Source organism: Bubalus bubalis, chromosome 21 (assembly GCF_019923935.1).
Source record: "Bubalus bubalis isolate 160015118507 breed Murrah chromosome 21, NDDB_SH_1, whole genome shotgun sequence".
Classification (NCBI taxonomy): domain Eukaryota; kingdom Metazoa; phylum Chordata; class Mammalia; order Artiodactyla; family Bovidae; genus Bubalus; species Bubalus bubalis.
In genome coordinates, this window is record NC_059177.1 from 48,459,085 (window position 1) to 48,484,409 (window position 25,325).

At 47.1% G+C, this 25,325-nt stretch overlaps 1 protein-coding gene across 1 annotated transcript in view; it reads right to left on the bottom strand.

The window, feature by feature from the left end:
* The window catches only part of DNAH1 (dynein axonemal heavy chain 1), a 90,478-nt gene that overhangs the window by 56,336 nt on the left and 8,817 nt on the right, over positions 1 to 25,325 (bottom strand). Inside the window, exons 3-9 of the mRNA XM_044934281.2 lie at positions 20,108 to 20,478; positions 19,237 to 19,309; positions 16,873 to 17,047; positions 16,288 to 16,444; positions 15,259 to 15,391; positions 12,823 to 12,984; positions 11,998 to 12,250 (exon numbers count right to left, since the gene is read on the bottom strand). Of these exons, the coding sequence (XP_044790216.2) occupies positions 11,998 to 12,250; positions 12,823 to 12,984; positions 15,259 to 15,391; positions 16,288 to 16,444; positions 16,873 to 17,047; positions 19,237 to 19,309; positions 20,108 to 20,443 (1,289 nt within the window). The 5' untranslated portion in view covers positions 20,444 to 20,478. The remainder of the gene's footprint in view (positions 1 to 11,997; positions 12,251 to 12,822; positions 12,985 to 15,258; positions 15,392 to 16,287; positions 16,445 to 16,872; positions 17,048 to 19,236; positions 19,310 to 20,107; positions 20,479 to 25,325) is intronic.

Here is a 25,325-nt window from a genome sequence, read left to right on the forward strand (position 1 = left end):
AAACAAAATATTTCACAATTCATATAGAAACACAAAAGACACCGAACAGCCAAAGCAATCTTGAGAAAGAAGAATGGAGCTGGAGGAATCAACCTTTCTGACTTCAGATTATACCACAAAGCTACAGTCATCAAGAGAGGATGGTACTGGCACAAAAACAGAAATATAGACCAATGGAACAACATAGGAAGCCCAGAAATAAACCTATGCACCTATGTGTACCTTAATTTTGACAAAGGAGGCAAGAATATACAATGGGGCAAAGACAGCCTCTTCAATAAATGATGCTGGGAAAACTGGACAGCTACATGTAAAAGAATGAAATTAGAGCACTTCCTAACATCATGCACAAAGATAAACCCAAAATGGATTAAAGACCTACAGGTAAGACCAGAAACTATAAAACTATTAGAGAAAAACATAGGTAGAACACTTGATGACATAAATCAAAGCATGACCCACCTCCTAGAGTAATGGAAATAAAAACAAAAGTAAACAAGTGAGACCTGATTAAACTTAACAGCTTTTGCACAGCAAAGGAAACTATAAGCAAGGTGAAAAGACAACCCTCAGAATGGGACAAAATAAAAGCAAATGAAACAATAAGCAGCTCATACAACTCAATGCCAGAAAAACAAACAACCCAATCAAAAAGTGGGAAAAAGACCTAAACAGATATTTCTCCAAAGAAGACATACAGATGGCTAACAAACATGTGAAAAAATGCTCAACATTGCTCATTATTAGAGAAATGCAAATAAAAACCACAATGAGATATCACCTCATACCAGTCAGAATGGCCATCATCAAAAAGTCTACAAACAATAAATGCTGAAGAGGGTGTGGAGAAAAGGTAACGCTCTTGCACTGTTGGTGGGAATGTAAATTGATACAGCCACTATGGAAGATGCTATGGAGATTCCTTTAAAATCTATGAATAAAACTACCATATGACCCAGCAATCCCACTAGTAGGCATATACCCTGGAAACCAAAATTTAAAGAGATACATGTATCCCATTGTTCATTGCAGCACTATTTACAATAGCTAGAACATGGAAGCAACCTAGATGTCCACTGACAGATGAATGGATAAAGAAGTTGTGGTACATATACACAACGGAATATTACTCAACCATAAAAAAGGAATGCATTTGAGTCAGTTCTGATGAGGTGGATGAACCTAGAACCTATTATACAGAGTGAAGTGAGTCAGAAAAAGAAAGATAAATATCATATTCTAATGCACATTTACGGAATCTGGAAAAATGGTACTGAATAATTTATTTACAGGGCAGCAATGGAGAAACAGACATCGAGAATAGACTTACAGACAAGGGGAGAGGGGAGGAGAGGGTGAGATGTATAGAAAGAGTAACATGAAACTTACATTACCATATGTAAAAAAATAGCCAACGGGAATTTGCTGTATGGCTCAGGAAACTCAAACAGGGGCTTTGTATCAACCTAGAGGGGTGGGATGGGGAGGCAGATGGAAGGGAGGTTCAAAAGGGAGGGGATATATGTATACCAATGGCTGATTCATGTTGAGGTTTGACACAAAACAACAAAATTCTGTAAAGCAATTATCCTTCAATAAAAAAATAAATTGAAAAGAAAAAAAGTTTTTTTAAAAAACAGGTTAATAAGAAGCAACATGATAGAAAGATAGGATGGAGTCTTTGATGAAAACAATGGGACAGAACTAATATTTTAAAAAACAATTCAAGAAAATATTCCAGAAATAAATATCTGAATTTAAACATTTAAAAGGCCAATTGTGTACCTGGGAAAAAATATCCAGAATGATCAACTCTAAGATGTACCCTAGTAAAATGACTAAAGAAGAAAAAAATCTCCAAGGCCTCCAAGGGAAAAAAAAAAATCAAACAACTTACAAGTGAAGGGGATTTTGACATCAGATGTCTCAAAAACAACATACAAAGCAAGACAAGAGAATAGCATTTTTAAAAGCAAGGAATAAAAGTATATGAACCAAGAATTTTATATCCAGTCAAGCTGTCATTCAAGTTTTAAACATGCAAGAACTCTAATAACACGATACCTTTGAGCCCTTTATAAGGAATCTTCCAGGAGCTTCAACCAATCAAGAGACTGATGGGGTTCAGGACACACCACCCAAAAACATGGTACCTCGGCATAGAATGATCTAAGCTGAAGGATCACAAAAACAGAAGGTGCAGGAAGGATTCTCTGACCTTCCCCTGAAGCAGGTCATAAGACCCTCAAGTGAGAGATAGCTCCCCTTACCTGGAGGAAGGAGACATCCTTAGCTCCAGGATGGAGGAGGCCAAGAGGAACGGGAATGTGCTGACCTTGTTAAGGTCCCCTGGGTGACTCAGTTCATATCCTTTTGTCCTATCACACTTCCCGCAACCTTCCATTCTTCATCAAACCCAGTATAAAAGCACTCAGGTTTAACCTCTTCATCTTTATTTCCATATGAATGCTCCCATGTCATGTAAAACTCAAACAAGCTTCTCTCTTGTTAATCTGTTTTCTGTCACTGACACCCAGCCAAGAACCTAGAAGAGTATAGGAAGGGAGAGGGTATCGCCTTTCCTGCAAGATGACAGGGGAAACTTCAGGAAAACGGTTCATATACTTAATATAGTAGATTGAAGATTAACACAGAGAGATGAAAGTGGAAGAATATTATCTTAGAATACTAATTAGAAAAAGGCAACTTAAAATGGGAGGAAAAAGGGATGAGATAAGTAAAATGATCAAGATCAAGTACTGTTGCATAGGAAATAGAAGGTTAGCAGACACATCAAAAACCGACAGACTGGAGAGGAGAAGGTTAAATAAGGAAGCAGGAAATTATGAGCACTGTAAAAGGATAAGCACAAAAGAAACCAGTAAAATAAAGGTACAAATTGTCCTAAATACCAAAAGAAAAATTTTAAGTAAAAGAACAAAGGAAACGCGTTACGAGGAGAAAGAAACAATATCGTATTATAACACTCATAATAACTTTAATGTGAAACAACATGACAGAGAAGAGATCAAACCTATCAGCCTTATCCATAGAAGTGAATGGGCTTAACTCACTTTTCATAAGGAAAAAGATTCTTAGTTTGACTCACAAAGTAAGACCCAACTATATGGTGAAAACAAGAGACCTACCTGCAACAAACTAATTCAGAAGGATTGAAAATAGAGGGAGGGGCGAAGATTATATCTATATACATATATTTAATGGAAACAACAGCAAAAAAAAACCCACCAAGTTACAATTCTGATATCAAGCAAAGTAAAATTCAGGTCAAAAAGCATTAGACCCGATCAAGGATACTTTTAAATGCTAAAAATATCCATTTATAATGATAATATAACACACTTCTCTCACTGGACAAGAGTAAGTGAAGATGCAGAACATGTAAATAATATAACCAATAAGGTAGGTTTTTACGGAGTATACGTGTATATAAAACTTTGTACCCTAATAGTAGGGATACACCTCTTCTCAAGTGCAACTCGAACATTCACAAACACTGATCACACACTGTCATACAGAAAATACCAGCAAGTTCTATATAGTAGAAATATTATAAATAACACTCTCTGATCTCAATACAACAAAACTAGAAATTACTAACATTTTAGCAAGTCGTTTCCATACGGAAAAAAGTTAAAACCTTATATTAAAGTCTATGATGAAATAGAAAATAAAAATCAAATTTTTGTAATTGAAAAAAATGAAGTACTACATATCAGAATCAGTAGACTACTGCATTTTTAAAGTTATCAGAAGAAAATTCATAGCCTTAAACCCATTTATCAACAAGAATGTAAATAAGTGAATTAAACACCCAGCACAAATACACACGTGCACACAGACTATGAATATAGCAAAACATAAGCCAAAAGGAAGGAAATAATAAAAACAAAAGTAGAATGATAAAGATGCAATAAAGTCAATCAAATTAATAATCCTAAATCCTGTTTTTAAATTAATAATCCAAACAAATCACAAGTAACTTAATAAAGTAAAAAAGAGAACATAATTCTACAAAATAAGAGGTGAATAAGGAAGACAATGTTAAAATTAAAAAGATTTTAAATCATATTGCAAATTTCTATGCAAATATATATTAAAATCTAGACAACATGATGGTTTTCTAGAGAAATAAAATATAACAAATTTGACTCCATTGGAAAAAGAAAGCTTAAATAGACCAATTTCTGTAGAAAAATTGAGTTACAGAAAAACTAAAAAAACACCACGTCCAAATGGTTTATGAAAGGATGACCACATAGCCCCAATGCAATATAAATTGTTCCAGAGTACTGAAGGAAAATGTCAAAATTCTTTATGTGAAGTAAGTATAACTTTGCTTCAAACCTGTTAAAGACAGTACAAAAAAAAATTACAGACCAACATCACATATCAATGATAAAGTTCTAAATAGCTTATTAACCAACAAAACCTAATACTACATTAAGAAATGATACACCATGGCTAAGTGAGATTTATTAAAGGATTGCAAGTTTGTTTCAATATTCAGTTTAGTTCAGTTGCTCAGTTGTGTCCAACTCAGTATTAGGAAATCAATGAATATAATTCACCACAGGAATAGATCTAAGGGGACAAACATGATTATCTCCATTGGTATTTTAAAATGTATGACATTTTTAATACATTTAAATGTATTTAGAAATATATGACAAAAATTTAAGAAAACAGAAATCAACAGGTACATTATTAAGTAAACAAAACCCAAAGCTAGCATTTTTCTTAATGGAGAAACACTAGAGGTACTTCCACTAACATTAGGAACAAGGTTATGATGCCTACTGTCTCCACTACTATCCAATATTGTTACTGGAGGAATTAGAGACTGCAATTAGACAAGAGAAAGTAATTAGAAGACCGCATGCGTGCTAAGTCTCTTCAGTTGTGTCCAACTCTTTGCGACCCTATGGACTGTAACGCTCCAGGCTCCTTTGTTCATGGGATTCTCCAGGCAAGAATACTGGAGTGGGTTGCCATGCCCTCCGCCAGGGGATCTGCCCAACACAGGGACCAAACCTGCATCTCCTGAGGCTCCTGCATTGTAGGCGGATTCTTTACCACTGAGCCACTGGGGAAGCCCAATCAGAAGAATAAGAATTGGAAAATAATAAGTAAAACTATCTCTATTTCTAGATAGTGTGCACTTAGAAAGCCCTAGAGAATCAACGATAAACTCAAACAGTAAATGATTTCAAGAAGGTAACAGAATGTAAATTAGTACAAAGAAATCAATCAGTAGACGTAATAGTAGAGAAAGCCCATTCATAACAACAAAGAAGATAAAATATTGTATTAACCAAAAAATTTATTTGGGTTTTTCCGTAACACTGTATGGAAAAATGCAAACCAAATTTTTTGGTCAATCCAATACTTAATGAGCAATATGCAAAACCTACATGAATAAAACTTTAAAGCACTCCTGAAAGACACAAAGGTGGACTTGAATAAATGGACAAACATGCCTTGTTCTTGGATAGGTCAATTTAAGATCCCAAAGACATCAGCTATACCTAAGGCAATTTAAAAATATAATGCAATCCCAATAAAAATACCAAACATTTGCAAAACAGACCTAGAAAAGTTGATACTAAAGCTCACATGGAGAAATAAGTATGGCAATTCCCTATCAAAAACTCAACAACATTTTTTGCAAAAACAGAAAAATCCATCCTAAATTTCATGTGGAATCTCAAGGAACCCCCAAATAACCAAAACAAACTTGAAAAAGAAGAACAAAGTGGGAAGACACATTTTTCAATTTCAGAAATAATTACAAACCTACAGTAATCAAAATATGTGGTACTGGCATAGAGACAGACCAATAGACCAGTGGAATAGAAAACAGAGTCCGGAAATAAACCCTCACATAAATAACCAAATGATTTTCAACAAGGGTGCCAACGTCATTCAATGGGGAAGACAGCCTTTTTAATACATCGTGCTGGGAAAACTGGATATTCACATGCAAAAGAATGAAGCTGGACCCTTACCTAAGACCATATACAAAATTTAACTCAAAATGGATCACAAATCTGAACATAAGAGCTAACACTGTAAAATTCTTAAAAGGACACATGGGAGAAAGATTCATGACATTGGATTTGGTGATGATTTTCTTATACATGATGCCAAAAGCATAACAATAAGGAAAAATTGACAAATTGGGCTTCACCAAAATGAAAACCTCTGTGTCCTCGTTACACAAAAGACACTATCAACAGAATAAAAAGGCAACCCATGGAATGGGAGAGAATATCTTCAAATCACATATCTGATAAGGGATTAATATCCAGAGTACATAAAGAACCAAAAATACATAAAAAAACAAAAATACAAGCAACGAATTTGAATACACATTTCTCCAAATAAGAATACACAAAACAACCAATAGGCACATGAAAAGATGTTCAACATCACTAAGCATTAGGAAAATGCAAATAAAAATCACCCTTTAGAATGGCTACTATAAAGAAAAAGCCCAGAAAATAACAAGTGTCAGTGCGGACATGGAGAAATTTGAATCCCTTGTGCCCTGCTGTGGGAATGTAAAAAGGTGCAATTGCTATGGAAAACAGGATGGTGGTTTCTCAAAAAAAAAAAAATAAAAACAGGGCTTTGCCAACACCACCGATGTCACCTGGAGCCACCCTGTACCATCCCACCATGGTCAACCCACAGTGTTCTTCAACATTCACTGTCAATGTGAGTCCTTGGCCATGCCTCCTTTGAGCTATATGCAGACAAAGTTCCAAAGACAGCAGAAAACTTTAGTATTCTGAACACTGAGGAGAAAGGATTTGGTTATCAAGGTCCCTACTGTCACAGCATTATTCCAGGATTTATGTACCTGGGTGGTGACTTCATATCCTGTAGAGGCACTGGCAGCAAGTCAACTACAAGAAGAAATGTGATGCTTCCCTGGTGGCTCAGCAGTTAAAGCATCTGCCTCCAATGCAGGAGACCTGGGTTTGATCCCTGGGTCGGGAAGATCCCCTGGAGAAGGAAATGGGAACCCACTCCAGTATTCTTGCCTGGAGAATCCCATGGACGGAGAAGCCTGGTAGGCTACAGTCCACGGGGTCGCAAAGAGTCGGACACGACTGAGCCACTTCACTATACTATACAATCACCCTGAAGCAGTGGGTCCTAGCATCCTGTACATGGCAAATTCTGGACCCACATAAACCATGCCATTTTTCATGTACACTACCAAGGTTGGGTGGTTGGGCTGCAAGCACGTGGTCTTTTGCAAGGTGAAGAAGGGCACCAATACTGTGAAAACCAGAGTGCTTTGGGTTTGGCAAACACCAGGTTTGGCGAGACTGCTGAGAAGCTCGCCATTGCTGCATGTGGATAGCTCTAATAAATTTGACTCGTATTTTATCTTAACCACGGACCATTCCTTTTCCCACCTGCTCATAATAGCCTATATTCTTTGTGCTCTCATGGCAGTTTTTTGGGTTTTATGTTTTCCTTATCCCCTCCAAGTGTCGCTGAATTACAGAGTTGAATTTATGATAATGAGACAAAAACTAAACAGCAACAAATAGAATTGCCATATGATCTAGTAATTCCGCTTTTGGAAAAGAAGTGGAACTCCACTTCTTCTCAGGAGAATAGAAAGCAAGGACATGAAGAGATCTTTGTACACCCATATTCACAGCAGAATTATTCCTAAGAGCCAAAAGGCAGGCACAATCAAGTGTCCATCAACAGATGAACAGACAAAGAAAATGTGGTATATATGCACAATGGAATATTATTCAGCCTTAAAAAGGAAGGGAATTCTGGCGTGTGCTACAACATGGATGATACTAGAAGACATTATGTTAAATGAAAGAAGGAGTCACAAAAGGACAAGTAATGCATGATTCATATAAAGCACTTAGGAATTCAAATTCATAGAGACAGAAAGCAGAATGGTGGTTGCCAGGGGCTGGGTGAGAGGAGAAGGGGGTCTTATAGTTTAATGGGTGCAGAGCTCCACTGTGGGACAATGAACATTCTGTGGATGGATGGCAGTGATCACAGGATAATAATGTGCACGTACTTAATGCCACTGAGATGCACACTTAGAAATGGTTAAAACAGTGAATTTTATATTATGTATATTTTCCCACTATTTTAAAAAATAAATCATTAAAACAAACAAACAAACGTGCAAGAATTGCCAGAAAAGCACTGAAAGGGAAAAGCTATTAATACAAAGGGGGAATGGCCTGACAAGACATTAAAACACACTGTAAAATATCTGTAATCACAACTGCAGTACGAGTGTGTGAAAAGACACAGAGCAGTGGAATAGAACAGAAACATCAGAGACAGACCAAAGTACATAGGGAAACTAGTGTGTAAAGGTGGCCTCTCAAAGATAGAGGTTTCAACAAATGCTGATGGGTATTAAAAAATGTTTAATAAACACTAGTCATTTGGGAAAGGATAAAATTGGATCCATACCACACACCATTCATAAGGATGAATCAAGGATGTAAAAGGCAAAAGCATGAAACCATACAAGTTCTAGAAGAAAACCTCAATATAGGGAAAGACTGTAACTATGATTCAAAATCCAGATGTAATAGAAGAAATGGCTAATAAAATTGTTTACATGATTTTAAGTTATCCTGCAAAAATTACCACGTGTTGTGCTGTGCTTAGTCGCTCAGTTGTGTCTGACTCTTGGAGACCCCAGGGACTGTAGCCCACCAGGCTTCTCTGTCCATGGGGATTCTCTAGGCAAGAACACTGGAGTGGGTTGCCATGCCTTCCTCCAGGGGGTCTTCCCAACCCAGGGATCGAATCCAGGTCTCCTGCATTGCAGGCAAATTCTTTTCCATCTGAGCCACCAGGAAGCCCCAAAATTACCATAAGCAAAGTTAATATACAACTGACAAACCAGGAGAAAATATTTACAACATGTATCACACAGCTAAATAACTAATATCCCTAATATATAAAGAACTCTTAATATTAGAGGGAAAATACCCCAAAAACTAAAAGAAAAAAAAAACAAGCATAAAATGTGGACAAGTCATAAAAAGATATAAAAATTGCCCTTAATCATATGAAAAGATTCAAAAGACATTCAGCCTTACTTGTAATACTTATAGACTTACCTTCCAGACTGGCAAAAAAATGTAATAGTATAATAAGCAGCTCACTCTTGACAAGGGTGTGGGGAAACAGGTACTCTCACACATTGCTGGTGGGCATACAAAATCCTTATGGAGGAAAAGCTGGTGATCAGTAAGTACTTATCTTTTTGCCTAGCAACTCCACTATGCAGGAGACCCAGGTTCAATCCCTGGTCAGGAAGATCCCCTGGAGAAGGGAATGGCAACCCACTCCAGTACTCTTGGAGTGTGGGAGAATACTAAAGCTATACCTCCACCAGTATCAATATACAAATGCACAAGATTATTTATTCATAGCACTGTTTGTAATTGCAAAACGCTGGAAACTACCTAAATGCCTGCTAAGTCACTTCAGTCGTGTCCAACTCTGTGCAATTCCACAGACGGCAGCCCACCAGGCTCCCCCGTCCCTGGGATTCTCCAGGCAAGAACACTGGAGTGGGTTGCCATTTCCTTCTCCAATGCATGAAAGTGAAAAGTGAAAGTGAAGTCGCTCAGTCGTGTCCAACTCTTAGGGACCCCATGGACTGCAGCCCACCAGGCTCCTCTGTCCATGGGATTTTCCAGGCAAGAGTACTGGAATGGGGTGCCACTGCCTTCTCCGACCTAAATGCCTATGTATTAGCAAATGGTTGAATAAACCATGATACATGGTACATCCACACAACAGATGACCATGCAGCTGTAAAAAGAGAATGAACTGAAAAGGACTGATTCCCAGGATGCATCATAAGTGAAAAAGGCAAGATAAAAATGAGTATCTATAGTGTGCTACTCATCATGTAACAGGGGGGATAAGAACATGGGAAATAGATGGGGAAACAGTGGAAACAGTGTCAGACTTTATTTTTCTGGGCTCCAAAATCACTGCAGATGGTGACTGCAGCCATGAAATTAAAAGACGCTTACTCCTTGGAAGGAAAGTTATGACCAACCTAGATAGCATATTCAAAAGCAGAGACATTACTTTGCCAACAAAGGTTCGTCTAGTCAAGGCTATGGTTTTTCCCGTGGTCATGTATGGATGTGAGAGTTGGGCTGTGAAGAAGGCTGAGCGCTGAAGAATTGATGCTTTTGAACTGTGGTGTTGGAGAAGACTCTTGAGAGTCCCTTGGACTGCAAGGAGATCCAACCAGTCCATTCTGAAGGAGATCAGCCCTGGGATTTCTTTGGAAGGAATGATGCTAAAGCTCAAACTCCAGTACTTTGGCCACCTCATGCGAAGAGTTGACTCATTGGAAAAGACTCTGATGCTGGGAGGGATTGGGGGCAGGAGGAGAGGGGGACGACAGAGGATGAGATGGCTGGATGGCATCACTGACTCGATGGACGTGAGTCTCAGTGAACTCCGGGAGTTGGGATGGACAGGGAGGCCTGGTGTGCTGCGATTCATGGGGTTGCAAACAGTCGGACACAACTGAGCGACTGATCTGATCTGATCATTTGTGCAAAAAGAAATACAAGAAGGATAAACCAGAAACTACTGACATTGGTAACCTATGGGTGAGAACACAGTAGAAAAGATGGGAGATGTGTATAGAATGAGTGAGGGTGAAGAGTAACAAATCTCTGAGTATATATTTTTGAGTAATATATACTACTGACTATATTTTATATATGGGTATATATACTACATATAAAAAGAAATACATACATACATGTGTATATTTTCCATATATTCAATACATATGTATTACATAAAATGTAATATATGAATCGTTATTCTATAATATACATATACTTATATCATGCTTATATTCTATATATACACATATATGTATTTATTTATATTTATAAAATAAATGGACCAAGCTATAGTTCATCAAACGAATGAATCACACTCAGGAGGATGGGGAGAACTAAACCAAGTAACTTCTGAACCTGGCATTTGCACCGTATGCTCCCAGGCTAAACAGAAAAAAGAAAACTAAACAAATATCAAAGATTACTTATCAGAGTTTATCCTCCAAAGAGGACAGATTAGCAACTGAAATTACTTTCTGTGTATCCTAGGTCTGAGCAAATAAGTAAATACACTATGAAGAATAAAAGCCAATTTTCTTTTAGAAATAGAAGTAAAAAAACAAGCACAAGTAAGAATGAGGCCTGTGGTTTGAAGTAAATGTGAAGGTATCAATATGAACTCATGATTTTTGACATTTCAATAGATAGATATATAATAATTAGACATATGTGTGGAGGCTATATGGAACATAATGTAATATAACACCATAATATGATATAATGTAAAATAAATAATATGTATAGCTTAGGTCTATCTGCTAGGGCCTCAAAGCTTGATTTCTCAGGAGCAATGAGCACATCTTAATGCCAAAATCTTGTCTTCTAAATGCTATTCCCCACCAAGAGGAACCAGGGCCCGTTGGAGAAATAGTTGATTTCAGGGTTGGGTCTGGGAAAGTACAAGATGACCCTGGAAATTCTTGCTATGCCAGAAAGTAAAGACATGCTCAAAGAATAACAGAAACATTACCAACAAGACACAGGAAGCAGCCTGAAGAGCTCCCACTGGGCAACTCTGAGCCAATTTCAGCATGAAAATTAAAAATGGTAGTAACAGATTATAACCCTTGGAATGAAATTAAGAATCCATGAGTCCATATTGATAATGAGAGACCTGGAGCTGAACAAGGCATTGGTCAGGGTCCAAGAAGTCCATAGTACAGTGGGCAAGACAGCCCCAAACAGATGAGCACAGGGAGAGTACCCCTCTCACATACAGGGCGGCACTAGCTCCCTACTGACAGCTCCCTGGAGGAGGTGCTGCTGGGTGTGGGGAAGGGTCTGGGTGGGGAGGACTCACGCGGGCCCTTTGCGCATCCGAGGCGTGCTCATGGCCCACTGCTTGATCTTGTTCAGGCTCTGCTCGCTGACGAGCCGCTGGCCCTCAGAGGGCATGCAGTCCACGTACAGGTTGTACAGCAGCAGCGCCTCCGTGTTCTTGCGCAGGGCGTTGGCCTCGACCACACGTCGTGTGAACACACGTGGGTCCTCAGCACAGAAGAGGAGCTGGATCCTTGGCACCCAGTACTGACAGATCAGGAGGAGTGACCTTCCTGGGGTTGGGTGGAGGGACAAAGGAACAGCCAGTGGGGCCCTCTGGGCAGGAGCACTAGAGTCCGGCCTGGCTATGCCACTGATGCACGGGGCCCTGAGCAAGTGACCCCATCCTATCTGTGAAAGGGGTACAACAATGCTCCCTGCACTGCCCACATCACAAGTTGGATCATGATTGGATGTGAAAGTGCTTCGTTAACTGTGAAAAGCTGGGCACGGACAAGGGGTTTCACAGGAGTGGGCTATTCAAGTGCCCATTCCTGGATGCCACAGCCAGGGCGGACATCACTCATTGATGGGCCTTGGGCTCCTTCTCAACATGACACTGAAAACACCATTACCAGCTGCTCAGAGGTGACATATCAAATAACGACCAGCTGCCCTTCCTGGGGTCTCTGAGTGGTGGGTCCTCTGATTCTCACTGGTTGGGGGACAGACAGCCACAGGACAAGAGAGCAAGGGGGAATTCAGACCTCAGCTGGTTATGCCCTGGGCAGGGGCCGGCCTCAGTCACAGGCCAGGCTGGGCCTGAGCTGGGGGTCTGCCTGAGGCAGGGCCAGAGACCTCGTACCTTCAGGCGTGATGCCGCCATTCAGGATAGGCTTCCCCGTCTCATCTCGCACTAAGCCATCCTCACTCGTCTTGTGCACTAGGTACAGCTTGTTCTCCTTGTCGTAGTCCAGGACACCGACATTGCACCATTTGTACTTCAGCTTCTGACTCTTGGGGTCCTCTGAAATAGGAGGGGAGTCCATCAGTTCTCCCGGCTGTGGGGTGGAGTGAGGCTGCCGCATGTGGGCAGTGGGTGCTAGGAAAGGTCTCGGTGGTCACTGATCTGGACTCTCTCCCCCCACACTGACTCCCTTTCTCTGGCTGCAGCAGAGTGGGGGCCCTGCCTCCTCCCAGCTGAGCTTGGCAGGAGGAGCCAGAAGGACCAGGCCTCTCTGCTCTGGTCTCTGCAAGGCTCCATCAGGACAGCGAGAGACACAGGCCAGCAGGGCTGGGACCGGGAGGCAGGAAAGCCCGAAGCCAACAGATTCGGTTGAGGATCTAGGTATAAAGCTCACCACATCCCAACTGGACCCTTTCGAGGCTGAGGGAAGTCCTGAGGCTGTATGTGGCAGCTGAGCCCCCAAGCCCCTCCATCAGAGCAGGGCAGGGTAGAAGACGACGCTACCCTGCATTGGCTTCGAGTGGGCCTCGGGGCCCGTTTGATCAGAATGCGCCCATGTCCTGGCCTGAAATTTTTGACTCCTCTCGCTTACCTCCTGCCACTGCCCCCCTCCCTCATCCCTCTCCAGCCACACTGGACATCTGGCTACCCCTGATCTAGAGCTGGCTCCTGCCTCAGAGCCTCAGCGGCGGCTGCGCCCTCTATCTACAACAGTCTTCGCCCACATCACCTCGATGCTGGCTCGTCCCCTGCTCAAGTGGTTTTTCCTTGGAAAAGCATCTCTGCCTAAAATAGCACCTTTGCCCCCGGCACTCTCTGACCCTGTCTGCATATCTCACAGAGCCTGAAGTCATACTGTGTACACATCCTCTTTGGGCTGGAATTCCGAGGAAATGCTCCTGCTGACCGATGTCAGGCAGGTGAGGACAGGTATGATAAACCTCACCGGCTTTGGTTCTGTTTGGCTTTTCCCTTCTCGTCCTAATTAGTTCCCTTCCTGAAAATGCTGACCTGTTCTTGGCTCAACTTAGAGGGAAAGATGTCACGAGAAGCCCCCAGCAGAAGCCCCTGGCAGAAAGGCTCCCGACCTGTCCCTCCCATTAGAGCCGCCACTGAGGGCCCTGGCCGTGTGAAGCAGAATAGGCAGAAGCGCCTCGGGGAAGCCACTGCCTGGTGCATTTAAGGTTAATGCAGCCCCAAACTTTCCGCTTTTATCACCAAGAATCGGAGATCTGGGAACAATTGAGTTAAATTATTTTTGTAATTAAGTCCAAAGTAAAGGGATCATTCTGGGTTTCTTGTCTAGTTCAGAGAAATTGATTCCAGCATTAATGCGTTTTTAAATTGAAACGCAAACTTAAAGCTTGCACAATGGACTTGCTGTGGGCCCCCTGGAGGTTGAGCAGTCTGAGAACCAGCGTGGCTCCTAGAGTCCTGTCTCCCGTCTGGGTGCCAGCCCATTGGGCTCACTCCCCACTCCACAGCGGCATATCCACGCACCGGGCAGAGAGCAGAGAGGCTCTTGCCCGGCACAAGGGGACGGCCACCTTCAATCTCAAGACCCGGACCTTCCTAGGACGCCTACGTGGAGACTAGTCATGCAGGCCAGGGCGGGAACCATGGAAGCTCAGCCTGGCTCTGCTCTGGACAGCAGCGGACTGGAGAGAGCGTCCGAGGCTGCCAGGGCAGACCTGGGGCCAGAGGAGGGACAGACACAGACAAGTATAAGGTCTGGCAAAAGTGTGCAACATTACTGTGGGGATGTGGGTGTGGGTGTGACAGCAGTTGTGAACGGGTGACTGTCGACATGTGTGTTTGTGTGGTGAAAATGTGCGTATGACTGTGTACATGTGTGTGAGGGATGGTAGGTGAGCGTGACAGTGGGCTTGTGAATGTGTGTGTTTGAAAGCAAGTATGTGAGTGTGTCATAGTGTGTGTGCTGTCCATGCAGAGGTGAAAGCCAAGAGGCCACAGATACAGGTGGGGCAGAGGAGTTTCTGGGTGATAGAGTGGAATTGTGCCCCTTATACACACTTCAACATGTCTAATAAGCCTGCCTATTTTTCATTACCAATAAATCGAAGACTTTTCTTTAAGACACAGCTGTCCCCTCCCCAGCCCACCAATCCATGGCACCCCTGACCCCTGCCTTTCCTCCTGTGGGGCCAGCCCTCTGGCCTGTATCCTAGCTGGGAGGGAGGCCTCAAAATGTGGGGCCACCGCCTCCCACGGTTGAGGCTCAGGACAGCCAAGGAGTCCGTGGCTGGGTTGCTGCCAGGAGAGCATGGTGCAGACCAAGATCCTGTCCTCCCTGCCCCCTCTGGCCCTGCTCACCATGCCCCAGGAAGTCATCAGTAGGCAGGAGGGCTTTGCCAGGGACAGGTTTCCTGTTCTGAGACCCTGGCTCCAAGCCCATGTTGATCCACTCGATGGGAGTCCGGCAGTCAAACTCCTCGTTGTCAAACACCTGGGAGGAAACAGCAGGTGCTGGGCAGAAGCAGCTCGTCCTGCCAGCCCCTGTGGGCTGAGCATGCGAGGCTAGAGGTGCCCGGTAGCCTCCTCCCTGGATGCAGATGCACGCCTGGGGACCAGGGGCCCGAGTGCCCCCTCTGCTGCTCACAGGGCTCCGTGAAACCCTGTCCAAACAAGCTACCCTGACATTCAGGCAGAGGGGTGACTGGGGACTCAGAGCAGGCCCTCTTTCCCACTGGCCAGGACCACCCAGCTCAGGATCAGTGGAAGAGGCGGTCCTTGGATTTTCCTGAGCGCCCACCCTGACTCGGAAATGATGGCGATTCAGGTTGTCAGGAGGGTAATGTGCATCGAGATTCCACTCTGTCTCCCCAGATGCACTGCCAGGCAAGAGACAGTCAGGGCCATGGAGAGAAGGGCAGGGAGGTGGGTGAAAACCAGAGCAGGCTATGCTCTCTCTTTCTCCTCCCTGGACTCCATTTCCCCACAGAACTCCAAAGAGGCTACACAGGTGCCCTCTTCTACTCCAGCTCTCTCCAGCCCAGTGACCGCAGACGCAGTGGTCAAAGGGAGCTGAACGCTACTCCACAGTCCCTCTGGGCCGCTTCTTGACGTCCGAGGAGGGGGTGGGGCCAGAACTCGTGCACAAAGGCTTCCCCAGTCTCCCAGAGAAGAAGCAGAGAATCAGCATCCCATGGGTGCTGGGCACCCCCCCTCCCCGCCACCATGCCCCAGCCTAGGATGTTGAAACTCCCCCTGTGGAACAGATGTCCTGTTTGACATGCAAGTGCTTGTCATTGCCAGGGGATCCCCCTTTTGAATTTGACCCCTCTGCTTAGGTCTTGCACCCCCATCTCCTGACCATCAGCTCTCCGTGGACGCTGGACTCACCTTCAGTGGGAGATAGATGGGGAAGAGCGGGTCGTGACCCTGCTCAATAGTCTGGGGGTTGTGGGGGTCTGGGTGCCTGGGCATGAGCTTGTCGGAGTCGATGCCCTCATTGGCCAGCAGCTGCTCGATGTCCAGGCTCAGGTAGAGCTGCTTCCTCCTGCCCGAGGGAGACGGAGGGAGCTCATGACATCTCAGCTCAGGTGAGTTGCCCCCTCGGGTGTCAGCAAGGGCCCATGGAGTTGAGGCAGTAAAGGTGGGGCTCAGGGACCCCTCCAGGGCTCTATGCTCTCTGGAACCCATGAGGAAGTGGTGTGGTGGCTGGAGCCGCTCTCCAGGGCCCCAAATACCCTTGCATCCTGCCTGCAGTCCCACCACATTGACTTAAGAGCCACCCTCCTTGATTTCACAGCAAGGAAAGCAACGTGTTTCCACTAAGAAACCAAAGGGCTAGAAGAGCTGATTGGAACACTTGCAACACAGACCCATCTAGGTAACCTCTGCCGTGAGGATGGTCACCTAGCTGCCTACCATCCGTCACCCCTTGCGGTGGGCAGATGCCACCTCCCACCGCCGACCCAGCCATACCTCTCGATCTCAATCTTGCGGGGGCACTGTCCCGGCAGCACCATGTAGGGCACCTGTACTTTGGGCTCGTAGGCCTGCAGCGGGAAGTCAGTCTGGGTGAGCAGCTTGGTGGTGGACCCGATGCGCTCGCGTTCCAGGCGCTCCTTGAAGTCCTCAGAAACCTCAAAGGTTCTGACTGCAGGCAGGGGCAGGGGTGGGGACTCAGGCTGGGGCCCGACACCCCCAGCACCATGCTGGGCAGGGAGCAGGCATATGGCTTTGGGGCAGGGGGAGTTCAGAGTGGGCCTGAGGCAGGGAGAGGCCAGATGTACACTGGGAGCCCCAGGGGATCCTGAGCCTGGAGGACAAAGGGCTCTGGCAGGCCTGTTTTGGGTTGTGCTCTCTCTGCCCAGAGCCAGTCTCCTCGATCGTTCTCCTCCATGCTGCCCATGACCCTGGTGCCAGTGGCTTTTGCTCAAGCCAGGTGCTGAATCAAACTACTCGCCAGGATTACAGCTGGATAGGAAGGTGAAGTGGTAACTCCCTGCATGTCTGGGTGGGTTCCTGCCATCCCCACCCTGCAGGCCCTGCCAAGCATCTCGGAGTCTGAATGCCATGCATTCACTGGGACCACTTCCAGACATAAGGCATCCTCGACACTGTAGGAGTGGGTAGCACCACCACCCTGCCCCCATGGGGTCCCCAAGTCACAAAACGTCCATCCCTCCTCAGACAGGCTTCCGTTCCAGGTCTGAGGGCAGGGGAACTGGGGAGAGAGACCCACTGGTAGGGTGACATTTCAGTTTCCCGGGACTCAAGATGTTAAGTGGGAAGGAGAGTCTCAGGCAAGCCAGAGAGGTGGGGAGGGGGTGTGGAAAAAAGCTTTGGGGGATGAGCCACCTTTCCCAGGGCCGGGTGGAAGGGGACCTTTGGACCGCTTAGTGATGTCCCCCAACCACTCCCCTGGGAGGTCCTAGGAAGCCCCTGCCTGGGCCTCACATCTCTGGGGTCAAGATGTAGCCACATGGCAGGAGGGTCCACCTTGGGTGTACCCACTCTACAGGCTTACAGAAGCTTCCAGAGGCTGAGCAGGGGCCATCGCCCTGCAGCGAAGTCAGCTCTTTTATCAGAGCTGCCAGGTGCTGAGGGAACCCCACGCTATCAAAAAGCCCTGGACCAGAGGCAGTTTTCAGATTCCTAATCATCTGCTCTTAAGCCTGTGGGTCCGTAACACACTCCACCCCAAAAATCCTGAGCTTCTGGGCCTGGCCCTGCCCCTGCAGGCCCAGAGCCCTAGGCATCATCCCAGGCCTCCACAGCCTCCACAAAGCCTTTCGCCAAGAACCCTGACTGCCACCACTCTCTGACCCTTCTGGGCTGCTCTTCCTCATGTGGGTGGGGACACAAAGCTGCTGACCAATGCTTCTCCCATCCCTGCCCCTGCCATGGATGGTGGGAGCACCATTCCCAGTCCCCCACAGCCCTTGATCTGTGGTCTGTAACCATTCTCTAGGCCACAGATATTTGTAAAACTGCTGACCGCAGTAGGCTGCGTCCTCACATCACTGCACAGTGGCACATACATATGATGTTTCCTCTGCCATCTCTGGGGAGTCACAGACCACCACCCCTGCAAGAGGCCTGTGGGTCCCAAGAAGGCGAGTCTGGACAGTGCCAGCACACAGCCAGGCCTCTCCTGGGGGTAGAGAGGAAGGGCAGACAGCCGGGACCATGGAGGACCTGGGCCTGATCGAAGGGGGTGTCCTGCCTGCTGGCCAGCCAGGAGGGTCCCCCCCAGTTCCTCACTACCTGTCAGGGCCCCTCCCTGTTCACTGCCTCTCTTGGAGCCACCCTCTGCTCCCTTCTGCCACTGGGGGCTGCCCCGCACCCTGCAGGCCTGTCCCAGACCTTACAAAACTCATCACGGAGCCTGAGAGGAGCATCCTTCTTCCCCTCCCCAGCAGTGACCTCCCCGGCACCTTCCTTCTCCAAGCCCTGTTTCCAGTACTGTGGCCTGAGCTGGAGAACAGCTCAGACACAGTCCTGAACTCCTCCAAGCCCGTGTTCCAGGGGAGGCAAGAAATATACCTGTCAATTTCCCACTGTCCCCATCCAGGCTGAGAGAAATGAGGCTCCAGACCTCAGCAGCCCCAGTGCACCTGGGCACCCTTGCCACACAGAGCTTTGCTGAGAGTAATGACTAAGCAACTGTGCTTCACTGAGCACTCACCACGAGCGGGGCCCTTGCAAAGCACCTTGTGTCTTACTATCCCCATTTTACCAGTGGAGGAAATTGAGACCCTCAGCCAAGAGCAGACAATCTCCCTCAGGCCAGAGGCCCTGCTTTTGAAGGCACCCACCCACGCAGCCCTGCTGGGCACTGACCTTCTGGGGTGAACTTGTCAAGGTCGGCCTGCCACAGGAGGTCCAGGTTTGTGCAGGGGCCATGGCACACTTCCTGAAACCAAACCCCACAGCCTTGAGGGAGCGTAAACATCCTGAGGACAGGCAGGATCTGGAAGGATCCCCAAGGCCAAGTGTCTTCCCTGAGCCCACTAGGCTGCACTCCAGGGGCACAGGAACAGGGATGGGAAAGAATCAATGGAGAGGAATTTGCACAATTCCTCATTCAGAGGCCAAAGTGGGTGACAAGCTATAGACACCTGGGACACCCTGGCCCAAGCCCGCTCTGGTCATGCACAGGCCCCCTTCTCTCTCTGAGAACAGTCCTGGCGTGTGTCCAGGGGCTGGGCCACAAGACAGAGGTCCTCTGCCTAAAAGCATCCTAAGGCTGTACGGGACCCACGGGGCTCTTCACCCTTCCCTAGTTATATCCCTTTCCTTCTCCGTCCTCCCCCGCCCTCCATCTCTCTACTCCTCTACGTGGGCTGTGGCCTGTCAGGGATCTCCAATCTTTGTACCTTCTGTTCCCCCTGCCTGGAACACCCTCCAGACCCCATCCTACCCAGCAAATTCATACCTATCTTGTAGATCTAAGCGGTACATGACCCCCTCCCCAGCCACAGTTGGGGGCAGGAGTGGGGAAATATTTCCCCAGCAACCCACTGCCCCATGACACTGGGCATATGGATGACAATCCTCGTGTGCTGTCACCAGGGATGGATGGGCAGATGGGTGGGTGGGTAGAAAACTGCTAGACTGATAGGCGCATGGATGGATGGATGAAAGGAAGAAAGGGCAAATGGAACCCACAAGGAAGGTTCAGGCTTGGTAAGGGCACGGCTGCCACACTCACCCCAAGTTTATCCAAGCTTCCGGGGCTGAGGATGTCAGAGTAGAATCCGCGCTGCTTCATCAGGGGGTACTTCTTGTCAGTGCCTGTCAGGGGCAACTTCCGGGGCTGCCCCAAGTCTGAGGGCATGGGTGGGGTCACGGACAGAGGTAAAGGTGGGGTCTTAGGGTCAGGGCTTGGAGGAAGTTTCTGTGACCCAGAATCTGGCCCCTGAAGAATCCTCCCCAGGTCACGCTCCAGGTCTTTCAGATTACACTCAGGGCCCGCAGAGGTCCATCTGCACTCTCGGCCCTGAGAGGCCCTTCCTGGGCTGTGGCCTTCTCTGTTAGGTTGCTCCATGCTGCTTTCTCAGGGTGATGTCCCAGCCAGAGTTCCTAGGACAAGATGCTGACGTCCACTGGGCCCTGGTCAGCCTCAGCTCAGCTCCCAGGGCCACCAGAGTACAGGGATGTCTAGTCGGCCACCCCACAACATGCCCCAGCCCCAGGGATGGAGAAGAGAGAGGGGCGTACTCTCCTAACCTGAATATTACTCAGCTGCAAAAAAAAAAAAAAAAAAAAATGCCATTTATAGAAACATGGATAGACCTAGAGATTATCGTACTAAGTGATGTAAGTCAGACAGAGAAAGACAACTACCATGTGATATCACTTATACTTGGAACCTAAAATATGGCACAAATGAACCTACCTATGAAACGGAAACAGACTCACAAACATAACGATCGGGCTTGTGGTTGGCAGGGGTGGGGCGTAGGGGTGGAGGGAGAAGGATGGACTGGGAGTTTGGGGTTGGCAGATGCAGACTACTGCCTACAGGATAAACGGACAATAAGGTAATCCTGTACAGCACAGGGAGCTAGATCCAATCTCCTGGAAAAGTGAAGTGAAGGTTGCTCAGTCGTGTCCGACTCCTTGCGACCCTGTGGACTATACAGTCCATGGAATTCTCCAGGCCTGAATACTGGAGTAGGTAGCCTTTCCCATCTCCAGGGGATCTTCCCAACCCAAGGACTGAACCCAGGTCTCCTGCATTGCAGGCAGATTCTTTACCAGCTGAGCCACAAGGGAACCCCAAGAATACTGGAGTGGGTAGCCTATCTCTTCTCCAGTGGATCCAATCCCTTAGGATAAACCATAACGGAAAAGAATATTTTTTTAAATGGCTATATGTATATAAGCATAAGCCATTTTTTAAAATGGCTATATGTATATGAGTCACTTGGCTGTACAGCAGAGATTGGCACAACATTGTAAACAAACTATACTCATTAAAAAAACTTTTTTTTAAAAAAAGGCAGTCAGTCTACAATTATCTCAATAGAAATGTCAATTTAAAGGAGGGCATCTCAACAAAAAGAAACAGAGGCCTGGCCCAAATAAGGCCCCCTCCCACTGCCCGGTCCTATTTCCCACCCGCTGCCTGCAGGAGCAGTGGGACAGGTCTCTCTTTCAGCAGCGTGTTTGGCGCTCCGTTATCTCCACTTTAGCCTGGTGGGACTGGCCGGTGCAGGCCGCTATTAGTTTCATGGCAGGAGAATCTTGCCTGGCCTGACCCGAAGGGTGGGGTGGGCAGCCAGACTGTCTGGGGCAAGGCTACCCAGCAGTGCAAAGCATCCTGTGGCTGCTGGAGTCCGCTTCTAAGAAGGGGGTGGTGAGTTGGCAAGACCACTTGAAGGCACAGGAAGCGCAGATGGTGCTCTGGCAGCAAGCCCCACACTGCGAGGCCAAAGGCCAATCAGCTTTCCACCAGTCAAGCATGTCCCACCAGAACTCTGCTCCCTGAATCTACTCCCTGGTGGCCAGCCGTCCCCCGGGGCAGGTGCTGAAAATGACACTGAATCTGGCCCACCTGTCTGCCGCCAGCCCTTCCCAGAGCATTTTGAAGACAAAGGACCCACTGGCCCCATCATGGCTGCAAATCCACAGGTATCTGCTTCATCTTTTAACAAAATCACCAAACAGAAAGAGCATGTCTTCTAGAGGCTGGGTCAAAGCCCCACACAAAGGCATTCCATTCCCTGGTCTCCCTGGTTCTCAGATAGGCTTGACCATGCGTGGCTGTTTCCTGGTGTGTTATAAGACTGATAGACGTAACAGGTGCAGAAGCGTCCAGGAAGCTGCAGTGTTGCTGGGGGCAATAGGAGCCAGTGACGAGTGCACATGCTGCCCCTGGAGGCCTTTTCCCTCTGAGCAGGTTGGCAGTGGGGGTGTGCATTCAGGCATGTCCCAAGACGGAAGATGGGAGAGAGGTGCAGACTCAGAATCCTGTTTCCCCTCCATCCCTCGGCCCCACACAAGGATCAATGGATCCCTTCCAACCTCACCCAGCTCTGGACACCTGGACTTCGCCAGTGTGCACAGGACCAGTGACAGACAGGCAGGCAGACAGACAGAAAGACCTCTGCCTCCGGTCACAGCCTCACAGGTGACAGCAGTCTGCACATAGGAATGGGTGTGGCTGGTAAGAGAGAGGACATGGTCCCCAGCAAGGCCTCTGCTGGGCACCCTCTCATTTGTGTGAGGGAACTGGCCGGTAGGAGGGCGAGGTGGCCCTGGAAGGTGCAGCGCTGGGCATGGTGACTGGCACTGGGAGTTTAGATGTAGTTCACACATTATCTTGTTTAAATCTCTGAGGTGGGAACTGAGACTATTCTCAATTCTCAGAGATTCAGAGGTGGGAAAAACGAGGCTCAGGAAGGGTAAGTGACCTGCTCAAAAGGCACTACTGGAATGTGAACACAAGTTACTGTTTCTCCAGGAAGATTACCTGGGAGCCCCACTGGTGTGAGTCCGAGGAGGCTTCGGGTTGGAGTCACAGGCATTCAGCCCTGTGTGACCTGACCACCCGCCGGGCACTTGGCTAGATGGACACAGATGAACAAGGGGCAGCTACTGCTAGAATCCCCAATGCACAAACAAGGAAACTAAGGTCCGTGGAAGTTAAGAAACTCGGAAAAGGCACACAGCCAAGAGGTGGCAGAACCATAATATAAACTGAGGTATCCGCCTCTGGCTAGCCTAAAGATCCTTGTCCTTGGCTTTACAACAGTGGTTCTCAAACTATGTGCCAAGGAGCCCTGAGGTTCAGCAAGGTGAGTGCCTCAGCACGAGGGCTTCTGAGCCACCCACTCCTGAGCCAGCCAACAAGGACCCTGCGCCTTTATCTGTTTCACATGGTAGGGTTCCGTTCAAGCTCAAATGCAACCATTTCCAAGTAGCATTCATCTCTGGAACCTCAGCACCTAGCAAGGGACTAGCACGGGCTTGGCCCATGGCAGATGCCTAGAAAGCATTTGGTGAGTAATTGCACGAATGACTGAATGAGCGGGGAAAGGAAGGGAGGAAGTTGATCCTGTAAGCCTTGTGAGACAGCTGCAGCAGCACTCTGCCAATTTACAGATGAGACAATGAGGACTAAGAAGACTGGACAGTGGTCAGGCTCAGCAGAGGGACTGGATGGCCGGTGAGGACCAGAAACCTGGCTCTTTTCCTCATGGGAAAGGAGAAGGAGGGGGCTACGCTCTCAGCAAGGGGGTGGAGCAAAAACATAAAAATTTTAAAAGTGGTCTCGTCAGTATGGAACTTATCTACAAGATTGTTTAAAAGCGTGGCCCCCACTCCTTTGCCACTGAGCAAAGACAAGAAACCGCTTGCGGGCTCGTGGGCAGAGATGTGAACCCTGAGCCAGGAGGGCGTCCTCCTTGGTGTACACTTGCCCCCCGCACCTTATTGAGCTCCCCCTGCAGGTGTTGGCCCTGCGACCCCTCAGGCCCACCGACCTACCGACCTACCGGCTCCACCGCAAATGGTGTGGGGGTCCGGCTGCCCGTCTCTATGGAGAGACGCTGGGTCCGTTGCTAAGGGGCGGGACCATCCGGGAAGGCTCGCGGGAGCTTCCGTCAGTAAACCTCCGTAGGTCTGCACTGGTGTCCCCTACACAACGCCGGACTTGGTTCCTCCCTCCCAGACTCGCGCAGCTCGTCCACCCTGGACTGGTCCACCTCCGGGCGGCTGGATGGGGGTCGTCGGGAAAGCATCAGCCGTCTAGGCTCTCAAATCCAGCCTCCATTATCCATCTCCCCTCCCAGACTTTTCCAGAGAAAGAGACAAAATGTGCAAAAGCTGTTTTCAAAGTGTGAACAACAACTCTAAAGGGTCCACTCTGAATCCTGGTTAAAAGAAAAAAAAAAACACAAAACAAAACAACACAACAACCCCAAGTTATGTAAATAACATGGGAAGAATAACTGGGGAAATTTACAAACTGAAGTTTGTATGTAAGGCACGATGTCAGAAAGATGGTCAGTTCACTGTGGGAAAGGGTCGTTTCTGGACCCCCACCACCACCCAAGACTCAGCTTAAACACACACACACACACACACACACAGCTGCTGCTGCTGCTGCTAAGTCACTTCAGTCGTGTCCGACTCTGTGCGACCCCATAGACGGCAGCCCACCAGGCTCCGCCGTCCCTGGGATTCTCCAGGCAAGAACACTGGAGTGGGTTGCCATTTCCTTCTCCAATGCATGAGAGTGAAAAGTGAAAGTGAAGTCGTTCAGTCGTGTCCGACTCTTCGCTATCCCATGGACTGCAACCCACCAGGCTCCTCCGTCCATGGGATTTTCCAAGCAAGAGTACTGGAGTGGGGTGCCATTGCCTTCTCCGGCACACACATACACACACACACACCCACCTAGAGACTCAACTTAAACACACACATACACACCTGCAACTCCACCTCAGCCCTCCTCCGGGTGGGCAGTGGATGTGCCCAATACTGAGAATTTGGGGATCTGAAGGTATATAGATGCCCTCTGTACCTACCAGTCTTTCCATGTTTCTATAAGGAGAACAGGTGGATTACAAACCAAAGACAATGTAAAAAATAACTCTACCTCAACCTGAGAATCCCTGCCCAGAGCCTTCTCAGAACTGGCTGCATTTCATAGATGGGAAAACTGAGGCTTGATAAGACAGGTTAGTATTGGGGTGGGGGGGGAGCATGGTAGGACCTGATGCTCATTATGTATGCAAATAGCTGATTTTATTTGATGTTTTAGTAATGCTGACTTGGTGCCAGGCCTGTGCTGGGGACTAAGTATCCAGATTTGAACTGGACCCTGCCCCTGCCATAAAATGTCTACTTAGTGGGAGAGAGCCAGAGATACCAGGTCACAAAGAACCCAGAAGCAGGGTTAAAGCTGTGACTAGAGACAA